This window comes from Hyperoodon ampullatus, assembly GCF_949752795.1.
Source record: "Hyperoodon ampullatus genome assembly, chromosome: 7".
NCBI classification, from domain to species: Eukaryota; Metazoa; Chordata; class Mammalia; order Artiodactyla; family Ziphiidae; genus Hyperoodon; species Hyperoodon ampullatus.
Genome location: NC_136920.1, coordinates 64,673,062 through 64,684,894, shown reverse-complemented (window position 1 = coordinate 64,684,894; position 11,833 = coordinate 64,673,062). Strand labels below are relative to the sequence as shown.

The following is an 11,833-nucleotide window of genomic DNA, read 5'->3' as shown; positions in this document are numbered from 1 at the left end:
TCCCTGGTTTTATCTCCTTTTAATTCTCTATCTCCCAGAGAAATGAATTACTTGTTGTTGCCTGTATGTAACCATTTTAATCTGTCACTCCCTGTTGTTGCAGGCGCTGCCTGAAACATCCTTTCCTCCCCCTTTTACTTGAGAAATTCTTTTTGATCCTTTGGAACTCAGGTCGGATTATACCTCGTTCTGGAAGCCTTCCCTGACCATCCCCCAACCTGGAAAGATGCCCCTCTTCTGTGCTTTGTAACCATTTGGCTCTCTAAACCTCCTCTACTGTCTCTGCATCCCCAGCATGCAAGATAGGGTGAGGCATCACCCTAAATGCACTTTGTAAAGCTACCTTTTCTACACTTTTCTCTTACTAGTTCAGGCAGGTTACATACAAAGAGGAGCAGGTACTATGGTTCCAAGTGACATTGGCTGTGACCTCCAAGCCAATCCCCCCCCCACCCCCGGGAACCAATACTTTAGAGAGGTACCCAGGAGATAGCCCAGGGTCAGCCCTTGGGGAAGCCAGCTGCCTTCTAGGGCCTTTAGCAGCAGCCTGCTAGAGCAAACCCTAGGCACACCTCTTGCTGGAATAATAATATAATCTCTAATATTTATCGAGTGCCTTCTACTTCCAGGCACTATTCTAACTACTTAACCTGTATGCGTATTTATCTCATGTAATCTTCACAGAAAACATGACTGCTGGCTCCTGGAGATTGCCCAAGGTCACACAGTAAATGATAAAGTGAAGATTCAAATCTAAGCAAATCAATAAATTAAAAAATTCTGTTCTAGAGCCCATTTTAGTAACCACTCTACATATTACCTTCTTGGTTTCTGATCTCGTTTCCTGCTTAGCTTCTGTGGGAAACCAAATCGCAGGGTCCCAACACAAGTACCAGGAGGCAAGTTTCTCTTCTCCTCATCCCCCACTTCTCTCAGGAGGACCGACTCAGGGATGGAACTGAGAATTCTCAGAAGCAGAAGGGGAGCTCCCAAGTGGCATGGGTCTCTGGAGGCTCTAGGAGAGAAAAAGGGACAACGTGGTGCATGGGAAAAGGCCTGGCTGGACTGGGGGGGGAGGGAGCGGGGACTAACCACGAGCCCAGGATTCTTGTCCAGGCTTTGTCTCTTAGACTCTGTGTAACCTTGGGGAAAGCCCTTGCTTCCTTCTGAGTCTTAGTTTCCCCATTTGTAAGCCAAGGGTAAATATAGGGCGGGCAGATCCACCTCGGCCAAAAGAGGGGGAATCCTCAGCTCTACTCGGGAAAGGGCCGGGCGTGGACGTTAGGAAGCGGGGTCAAGGAGAAGGCGCTATCTGGGGTCTAGGCCGGTGGGCTTCCTGGAGTTAGGGTGAGGTGGGCTTCCGAGCTCAATCCTGCGACCCTATTGCTGTGACAGGGCCGGTCTAAACAGGAGATCGCCGGACCTCTAGTGGGAGGCGGAGCGTGGGCCAGGGTCCCGGCTCTGCGGGATGCGTCCACCCATCCCGCACCTCCTCTGCCTTCCCTAAAGGAGTCGCAGCCCCGAGTGGGTGGGGGTTGCGGGCGACCCAGTAGTTACCCGCCGCGCTGCGGAGACCGCCTGGGAAGCTGCGGCCAGCCTGTCCGAAGAGCATCACGTCATCCTTTCCTCGAGGCGCCCGCCCCCTCCCCGAAGGCGCCTGCGCAGGCGCGGCGGGAGGGGGCCGCGGTGGGGGTTCTCTTCAGCGCTTTACGCCCTTTTCGAGGCTCGCTCCGGCCGCGGCGCTCTCGGCTGGCGGCGGCGGCGGCGCGGAGGGGAAGGCGTCCAGGATGCGGCGCGGGGCGGCCCGGTGCCCCCCTGCCCCGTCACGGCAGCCGCGGCGGCCGCGGGGACCGGGCCAAGGCCGGGGGCGGTGGCCGGAGCCGCGGTAGCGTCGGCGCCGGCGGGAGGGGCGGCCTGAGGGCGGGCGGGCGCCCGGTGCGGGGGCTCCGCGCTCCGCACGGCCCGGCCCGGCTCGGCCCCGGCGCCATGAGCGGCGGCGGCGGCGGCGGAGGGGGCTCGGCGCCCAGTCGCTTCGCCGACTACTTTGTCATCTGCGGGCTGGACACTGAGACCGGGCTGGAGCCGGACGAGCTGTCGGGTGAGTGCGCACTGAGCCCGGGGCTTCTTCCCCGCGGCCGCCGGGGACCCCCGAGGAAACCACCCCACCTCCGCTTTGTCCCGGGAGCAGGGCGAGGGTCGGTCGGAAGGACCCAGGGCGGGCGCGGGGTACGGGGCGTCACTCTGGAGGAGGGGAAACGGGCGAGGGGCTCTGAGCCTTGAGGGTTCCGAACGGCCCCTGCTCCCCGCTGAGCTGTGGCCAGGTCCTCCCGGATGAGGAGGAGAGAAGGGTTGTCTTCACAGTCTGGTGAAGGTTGAGTGACTTAGTATAAAATAAAGGGAAGCTTGTCCTCGAGCACCCATTAGGGAGGGAAGAAGATATCCCACGTCCTGGTGAAAGTAAGTTCCACCCAGACTTAAAAAAAAACAAACCAACCAAAAACTTGGTGAGTTTATCTGGCCTCTTCCCAAGAAGCCTGTGATTGCAGTTCCTCAAAACCGTTCTAACCCAGCGCTGGGCTGGGCCCCCTGGGTTGATGGGACGTGAAGTAATAAAGTGAACTTGGGCCACACCAAGGAGGGTGAGAACTCCCTTACATCTAGAAAGGGCTTGTACTCCGGGGCCGTGCCTTTTTATTGAAAATAATTTATGTCCTTTATGAGGCCAGCGTCATTTGTGAATAAAAGGGCAGCAGCCTAGTTGGAGAGCCTGGGTTGCGTAGTGATGCTTCTCAAGTCAGCTTTCAAAGGGAAGTGGTGGGGAAGTGAAGATAGGGCCCAGATCAGATTTGGCACTAATTGCCCAAGAGTGTCAGAATTGTAAAATCCCATGAATTCCACTGCACCGGTGTCAGAGTTGTAAAATCCCCGCGAACTCCACTGCACCGTCATTGGAGCCTTTGAATCTCAAGGTTTGGAAAAGTTTTTGTCTGGAGTGTCCAGTTTGCACGTTTCATGTGGGTGGAGGTTTGTTGTGTCATCCTGATTTGATGAGAGATACTCCTTTCTGCTGTTCTGTCATGATGTGTTTACTGTAAAATTTCTCTCCTGAAGGTGATTATCCTGTTGACTAATTTTACTTTGCTTCAGAGATGACAGGACAGGTTTTGTGTGGTTTTTTTTTCCCCCATCAGAAAAATTTCAGTGTTTCTTATGGAAAAAAAAAAAAAAAAGGTGCATACTTCAAAATGGACTTTTTTTTTAATGTGTGTTGTATCACATTTATTGATTTGCGTATGTTGAATCTTTCTTAAATCCCAGGGATAAATCCCACTTGGTCGTGGTGTATGATCCTTTTAATGTGTTATCGAATTTGGTTTGTTAATATTTTACTGAGAATTTTTATACCTATATTCATCAGGGATACTGGCCTATAGTTTTTTTCCTTGTAATGTCCCTTACCTGGCTTTGGTATCAGAGTAGCCTCGTAAAATGAGTTTGGAAGTGTTCTGACCTCTTCAGTTTTTTGGAAGAGTTTGACAAAGATTGGTGTTAATTCTTCTTTAAATGTTTGGTAGAATTCACTAGGAATACCATCTGGTCCTTGGTTTTTCTTTGTTGGGAGGTTTTTGATTACTGATTCAATTTCCTTACTCGTTATTGGTTTGCTCAGATTTTCTGTTTTCTCATGAAAACAGAAACAGAAACAGTCTTGGTAGGTTGTACGTTTCTAGAAATTTATCCATTTCTTTTAGATTGTCCTATTTGTCAAAATGGACTTCTAAAAAAGTGATAAATTGATGACCTTTAACAAGGTCAGAGCAAATACACTATTTCCTCAAATCAATAGCAGGTGGAGAAAAAATCATGAATCAGTAATACAGTTAATACTAGGCCTCTTGTTGGGGTAGTTTAAGTTCACTTTTTTAGGTCTTCAAATTTTTATAATACTGATGTTAATTTTTCATCTGTGTTTCCTGTTTGTTAAATGTGTGACTTTGCGATGTATCAGTAGTTGTTGGAATTCAGTTCATGGTACTGGAACTAGAAGGGACCTCAGAGAGGAAAATGAGGCCCAGGAAGGACAGTAGGGCCCATGTCCTGCTAGTTAATTGCTTGACTTTGATCCAGTGCTCCTCTCGTGACACTAAACTGCATCTCATTGCTTGGCTGGGTCTTTAGAAAACACTAACATGTCGAGAAAGACTAAAAATGACACAGTTCTCCCCAGTAAAAGAAACTTTAAATTGGTGGAATAAACCAGTGTTTTTTTTTGTTGTGCTTTTAAGTGTCTATTAAATTTTATAGACATTCGATTTTCAAAAATAAAGAGAATGTTTTGCAAATGATAAAGCTTAGGAGTGGAGCCGGGAAGTGATTTGTCAGTGAGAGCATGGGTTTTGGGGTTAAACATTCTTTCTCTGCTGTTGACTAACTCTGTGACTGGGGGCCAAGTTAGATAGCTCTGCTGGGGTTCTTATCTATGAAATAGAGAATGTAAATAAAAAATGTCTCATCAAGTAGATTCTCAAAAGGTTAATTCTCTTTTAGTGAATATCTGTTAATCATGTGGCTTTTCAGCAAGCTCAAATTATATACCTGTGAAAGCTTATTGAGAGAATAAAGAAGGGGGGCATGAGCTGTATAAAATGTGTAAGGAAGGGTATTTTTCTGTCTTTTTAAGTGTGGTTGCAGTAGTGGAATGCCAAGACTATTTATTCAATAGGTGGCCTTTGTTAGAATAAGCACTGATTGAAGGATTTCTTCTTTTCCTTTATTTCATTTCTGGTGGGTTGATAGGGGAATCTGGACTACCCAGAGGGAATCTTTGAGGAAAACAAAACAGAATACAAATAGCTCTTTGCGGGTCAGTCTTGAGACTCTCCAGGGTGCATTTTCTCTCTGCCTTATAGCTCCTAAACTGATGATGTCATAGTAAATGAAACTACAGGAAATTGTGAATTGCACCCAGGTTCTCTAGGGAGGTACCAAGGAGTCTATGTTCTCTCTAAGCAAATTAAGTTATATACATCAGATAGCTTCTATACTCTAGGAGTGAATCCAGAACAAGCAGATCAAAGATGCTCAGTGTTCCTTCTGGCTTTATGGAGAAAGGTTAAGATTCATTTTTTTCTGTTTGCAGCAATAAGCATAGGGCTTGCTGTGTTGAATATAGACTCTGATCATTGAATTTATAGGAGTCTCTCCATGTCACCTCTCCCCTTTCTTCTAGACTTAAGCATTTAGGCAAGTCATGTAGTTATTTGTTGTGCAAGGAACAGAAGAAGATATGAAAATTAACTTTGTTTTCTCTTCTGGTTAGTTGAGGGAGTACTTTGGGTTGAAGGAGAGAAAGGTAATCTATTGGTTAAGCAGAAGTCTAGCCAACTTTAAGAAATGGTATCTGCTTGTTAGCTTTTTGAGTTTGTCAAGGAGATAAGCAAACCTGGAAGAAATGTTTTTGATTTTGATTTTTCATTATTGTTGACCCATTCTAAGTGGGGAGGCAGATGGTAGTAGAGTCCAGTCCCTCTTTCTGCCTCTTTGATGGATGGGTGTTCTGGGCATCTTCATTTTCCATTTTTCTTCTTATGGTCACCACCAGGTAACTGCAGGAGAAGGTTTACCATGACATGGGACTCCTGAGTTTACTTTCCCTATCTCTGCCTGAGAGTTAAGTTTCCCGAATGCTAGTAACCTGTTTCTTACTATGGAATCCTTACGTTCCTCTGCAGTGACCTGCACCCAGCATTGAGATATAAGTATCCTAGGTTTATGCATCCACTACTGCAGTTTCCCAGGCTCTGAGTGGTGGGTCTTGCCAAGAATCGAAGAGAGGGCTTAGGAACATAGATAGTTGGGAAACTGGCCAGTGTCCTGTATGAACCTGCTTAGAACACTGACATACCCTGAAATCATCTCTTAATGTCATCATTAGAAGAGAGAAAAAATGCTCCCTGTCCAGGAAAGCCAGAGGACTGGTTAGATCATACTTCTCCTTAACTATATTGGACAATGAAATTAGAACAACAGAATCATGGAATGTCAAACATGGAAGCTCTCTTAGAGACTATATAACCTCCTGATTTTACAGATGAGGAAACTGAGGCTCTGAGAAAGTTGGAGAATATTTATCTCCCTTGCCACGTTTTATCCTTCTTTTCTGCTACTGGAGTGCTGCTTTGCATGCTTTGCAGTAGTTTGATGAGTGTGGGGGAGACAAGTAAAATACTTGTCTGGCAGGGGTGGGAGCAGACATGGCAGTTTTGTCTAGTGCAGGTTTCCATTGCATGTTAAGCAAGAATACTGTGCATGATTATCAAGAGAGAGATCTTAATTTTTTTTAGCTTTTTCTTTTTTAATATATTTTTTAAAATTTGTTTATTTTATTTATTTTTGGCTGCTTTGGGTCTTTGTTGCTGCGCGCGGGCTCTTCTCTGGTTGCAGTGAGTGGGGTTACTCTTCGATGCGGTGCGCGGGCTTCTCATTGCGGTGGCTTCTCTTGTTGTGGAGCATGGGCTCTAGGTGTGCGGGCTTCAGTAGTTGTGGCGCACTGGCTCAGTCGTTGTGGCTCGTGGGCCTATTTGCTCCGTGGCATGTGGGATCTTCCCAGACCAGGGTTCGAACCTGTGTCCCCTGCGTTGACAGGCAGATTCCCAACCACTGCGCCACCAGGGAAGCCTAGCTTTTTCTTTTAATGTAATTTCACGCCAAACATTGACATGAATGGTACAAAGAACTTCAGTACATCCTTTTTCCAGATTCACTGTTAACATTTTGCTCCAGTTGCTTTATCACTTATATACGTGTCTTATCTTTCTCTCTCTAATATATAAAAAATCTTTATTGAGATTTAGTTCTCCTATTTAAAGTACACAATTCAGTGTTTTTTAGTATATTCACAGAGTTGTGAAATCATGACTAAAATCAATTTTAGAATATTTTCATCACTCTCCCCCCAAAACCTATACCCTTTAGCAGTTACTCCCCATATCCTTCCAACTCCCTAACACCCCAGCTCTAAGCAACCACTAATCTACTTTTTTTTTTCCTCCTTGGGTGAAAAAACTTTTATTCTCTTATCACCAAATCAGTACTAGTTCACATCATTATTCTTCACATCCATGATAATAAGAAAAACTTAATCTCTTCATAGTAGTTAACATTTTAATATAGATCCTTCTAGACCTTTTATTAAAATGAAAGTTATTTTTGTTATTGTACTTATAATTTCATAAAAACAGGTGCTGATTAGTTGGAGAAAGAAGAGTTTGAGGGCAGTAGGTTGATTGGGAACCACTAATCTACCTTTGATCTTTATGGAGTTGTCTATTCTGGACATTACATATAAATGGAATCACAATATACGGTCTTTTGTGATTGGCTTCTTTCACCTAGCATGTTTTCAAGGTTCATCTATGTTGTAGCATGTATCAGTATATCATTTCTTTTTTTTTTTTTTTTTGTGGTGTGTGGGCCTCGCGCCGTTGTGGCCTCTCCCATTGCGGAGCACAGGCTCTGGACGCGCAGGCTCAACGGCCATGGCTCACGGGCCCAGCCGCTCCGCGGCATGTAGGATCTTCCCAGACCAGGGCACAAACCCGTGTCCCCTGCATCGGCAGGTGGGCTCTCAACCACTGCGCCACCAGGGAAGCCCAGTATATCATTTCTTTTTATGGCTGAATGATATTGTATAAATGTACCACATTTTACTTATCATAAGTTGATGGACATTTGGGTTATTTATATACTTTTTGGTTATTATAAATAATGCTACTGTAAACATTTGTGTACATATTTTTGTGGGGACATATGTTTTCATATCTCTTAGGTATATACCTAGGGGTGGAATAGCCAGGTCATGTGGCAATTGTATGTTTAACCTTTTGAGAAATTGCAGACTCTTTTCCAAAACAGCTGCACCGGTTTACATTTCCACTAGCAGTGTTTGAGGGTTCCACACTCTATATCCTCACCAACACTTATTATCTTTTTGATCATGGGCATCCTAGTGGGTGTAAAGTGGGTATCTAGTAGGTATCTCAGTGTGGTTTTGATTTGCATATTCTTGATGACTAAGAAGGATATCTTATTTAAAAGAAAAAAAAAGTTCTCTCTTCTCAGAGATGAAGTGGGTATAAAAAGTTTGATGAGCCAGTTTCAAACAGGGAGTCAATTTGAAATAACCTTAATTTTTATTTTCCTCTACCAATCTGGTCAATTCAGCACAGATTCTCTCATCATTTTATAAAGGCATCCCTGCTCTGAAGCTCAGACTCCTAGCTGAAGCAAAACTCAAATCTTGGTAGCTTACCTCAGGCATCTGTGGATACTTCCAGAGTTCAGGGTAGAAGGGGGACATTTCCTAAGTTAGGTCATGTGTTTCCTTTTATAAGGTAGAGCAAATAAGAAGTCAAGAGGAGACACTACTAGCACACAGAAAACAATTACAGAGCAGCCCCCAAGGTGATTTAAAATTATATGCTAAATTTAGTTGGAGGGGCTATATTTTTAACATAAGAGCACCCTATTTCACACTCTCTCAGGTAGGGAGGATCGCATTGAAGGTAAGTGGATTTTACTTTAATAACAATGGGGCTCTGCTCCTCTCAGGAGGAAATCCCGAGTCACAGTGTTTTGTGCTTAAACCAAATTCTTAGACTCTGTTCCGCCCTTCCTTCCTTCTGTACTAGATTATAAATAGTTTTCTTTGCCTAGGGCCTCCTTCGGCAATACCCATTTCCAGTCCTATATCCTTTTATAAGCTTGTTGTTTATTGCTAACTCTGGTGGAAGGTGTACTTGTACTTGGCTTGGCTTCTCAATTCCTGTTGCCATCCCTGGATTTGAATTACTGTCAGGTGGTCTTAGAGGTCTCTCAGGAACCTAGGTACACATGAGGGAACCTATACCTGGTATGTTTTAGGTTACTGCTGATATGGCATAGTACCTAGTAAAAGAGAGAAAGCCTTGCCCTTTAGAAGCTGGTGACTTCTTGTGGAATTCAGTGATTACACAGAGACTATCGTTGCCAGATTTTTAGGTTTAGTTCTCAAAAGTTATTAAGCGAGGCAGTTACTGGTCAAATGTCTATGTTCCAGATGTTTTGTGATGACTGATTTTAGTTTAGAGTATACAGAACCCTGGACTGGGTTTGTGAGTGTCAGAGTCCTGTCGTGGTGGAAAATGAGGGCATGTGCTAGCTTTCAAGCTGTTTTCTTCCAAGTGTGCTTCCAAGGGGTTGGGTATGGCTCCAGGAAGTTAGATGGGAACAGCTATGGTTTAGACCATCAAGTTTCTCAGATGTTATACTTAGGATATTTGCTTGATGGTCATCCACAGGATCTATCATAGTTTCTTATTAAAGAGAGCCAGGTTAGTAATTCTTGTTTGTTTGTTTCGTTCATTAGTGTGATGGGCAATTCAGGTCAAAATTTTGCTAGGCCATTTGTGGTCTACTGAATGGGCTGAACTAGCTGCGTTAGTCTAAAATGTTTTCATGGAGTGCTGAGAGGCTGTGAGCAGGGAGAAGATGTGTGGAGGTTCCTCTTATTAAGCTTCATCCCTCTGTGAGTGTGGGATTTCTTGTTTTCTAAACTACTTCTAGGTGGCAAAACATAAAATAAGTATGCATTCATTTATATTGGTCACAGAATCAAAAACTGTCAGAGCTAGGTCTGAGATAGTCCAGCCACCACTTTTGACAGATGGTAATGATTAATATTTGTAAATGATTTAATAGTTTTTGGGCTTCCCTGGTGGTGCAGTGGTTGAGAATCTGCCTGCCAATGCAGCGGACACGGGTTCGAGCCCTGGTCTGGGAAGAGCCCACATGCCGCGGAGCAACTAGGCCCGTGAGCCACAACTACTGAGCCTGCGCGTCTGCAGTTTGTGCTCCGCAACAAGAGAGGCCGCGACAGTGAGAGGCCCGCGTACCGCGATGAAGAGTGGCCCCCGCTCGCCGCAACTAGAGAAAGCCCACGCACAGAAACAAAGACCCAACACAGCCAAAAATAAATAAATAAATTAAAAAAAAAGACTTAATAGTTTTTAAACAGTTTTTAATATTTTCAGTCCAATTTGAAAATATAATTTTTTGTCCACTGTTACCCAGAAAGTTAGACAGAACTGTTAGAATCCAGGTCTTCTGTCTGCTGTCTCACCAGTGATGAGATTCTTCTTTTTTTTTTGGCTGCATCATGCGGCTTTCAGGATCTTAGTTCCCCGACCAGGGATTGAACCTGAGCCCTCGGCAATGAAAGCCCAGAGTCCTAACCACTGGGCCGCCAGGGAATTCCCGAGATTATTCTTTTAAAATGATAGATTTGGGTATACTGAAGCAATGGCTTAATCATTGAGTAGCAGAGCTGTGGCATGGCCTCTTTGATCAATCCCCAACCCACAATGCAGTAGAGGAACTCTGTCAGGGGAGGAGTCAGGTCACTCATTTTTTGAATTGTAGTTAAGGCTGGTTGTTATTTTTTATATATATATTTTCCTGTCTCCCCATTCTTATCAGTTCTGGAAATGTTTTTCTTAGACCAAATAGTTACTGGGGCTTTGTTTCTAAGAAGGTCTGTTTTTTGTGTGGCTGTTTCAGGATGCTTTATGCTGTTTGTCTGAGGTCTGTTTTCTTTGAAAAGAAAAAAAAGAGGTTTGCACCTACTAACCTCAGAAATCCCTCAGTGTAGCCTGCAGGTTGCATCTTTTTGTGGTTGTTGTTGGGTGCTGGCTATGACTTCTGATTTACCATATTCTTTATAATGAAAGGTAATGGGAAGCAACTAAGAAGCTTTCAGGATTTTTTGTTTCTTTGAATTTTATTTAATTTATTTTTTTATACAGCAGGTTCTTATTAGTTATCTATTTTATACATATTAGTGTATACATGTCAATCCCAATCTCCCAATCCATCCCACCACCACCACCTCCCCTGCCACTTTCTCCCCTTGGTGTCCATATGTTTGTTCTCTACATCTGTCTCTATTTCTACCCTGCAAACCTGTTCATCTGTACCATTTTTCTAGGTTCCACATATATGCATTAATATACGATATTTGTTTTTCTCTTTCTGACTTACTTCACTCTGTACGACAGTCTCTAGATCCATCCACGTCTCTACAAGTGACCCAATTTCGTTTCTTTTTATGGCTGAGTAATATTCCATTGTATATACGTACTACATCTTCTTTATCCATTCGTCTGTCGATGGGCATTTAGGTTGCTTCCATGACCTGGCTATTGTAAAGAAACTTTCAGGATTTTTTTTTTTTTTTTTTTTTTTTTTTGCAGTACGCAGGCCTCTCACTGTTGTGGCCTCTCCCGTTGCGGAGCACAGGCTCCGGACACGCAGGCTCAGCAGCCATGGCTCACGGGCCCAGCCGCTCCGCAGCATGTGGGATGCTCCCGGACCGGAGCATGAACCTGCGTCCCCTGCATCGGCAGGCAGACTCTCAACCACTGCGCCACCAGGGAAGCCCCCAAAACTTTCAGGATTTTTAAAGTCAGGAAGACAGAGAAGGAAATTATTTAGAAATAATAATCATAAGCCATGATTTATAAGTGGATAAACCCAATTTACAACAAATTACATTCATTAAAAACAGTAATACATTAGAATTACTCTCCAGGAATGTCAAAAGAATTGGTTCTTTTCTCAGTTGTGTCATCTCTGGTGTCCTTTTTTTCTTTATTTTTGTAGTTTTAGAATAATGGCTTTCTAACAATGTCATGAAGATAGGTATTAATTATTGTTATATTGTTGAAGAAAACCAGAGGTTTTATTTTGAGTAAGTTAAATGTCTCTTTTCTTGTTTTCCCCATAGTCTTTTTTTTTT

General features: G+C 44.0%; 1 protein-coding gene across 2 annotated transcripts in view; it reads left to right on the top strand.

Annotated features, from left to right (window-relative positions):
* Positions 1–1,986: 1,986 nt before the first annotated feature.
* The window catches only part of DENND5A (DENN domain containing 5A), a gene marked incomplete at its 5' end in the record, with an annotated part of 116,709 nt that continues 106,862 nt past the window's right edge, over positions 1,987–11,833 (top strand). For both annotated transcript variants that reach the window (XM_079708805.1, XM_079708804.1), the window contains one exon: positions 1,987–2,098. In XM_079708805.1, coding sequence (XP_079564931.1) covers positions 1,987–2,098 — 112 coding nt within the window. The remainder of the gene's footprint in view (positions 2,099–11,833) is intronic.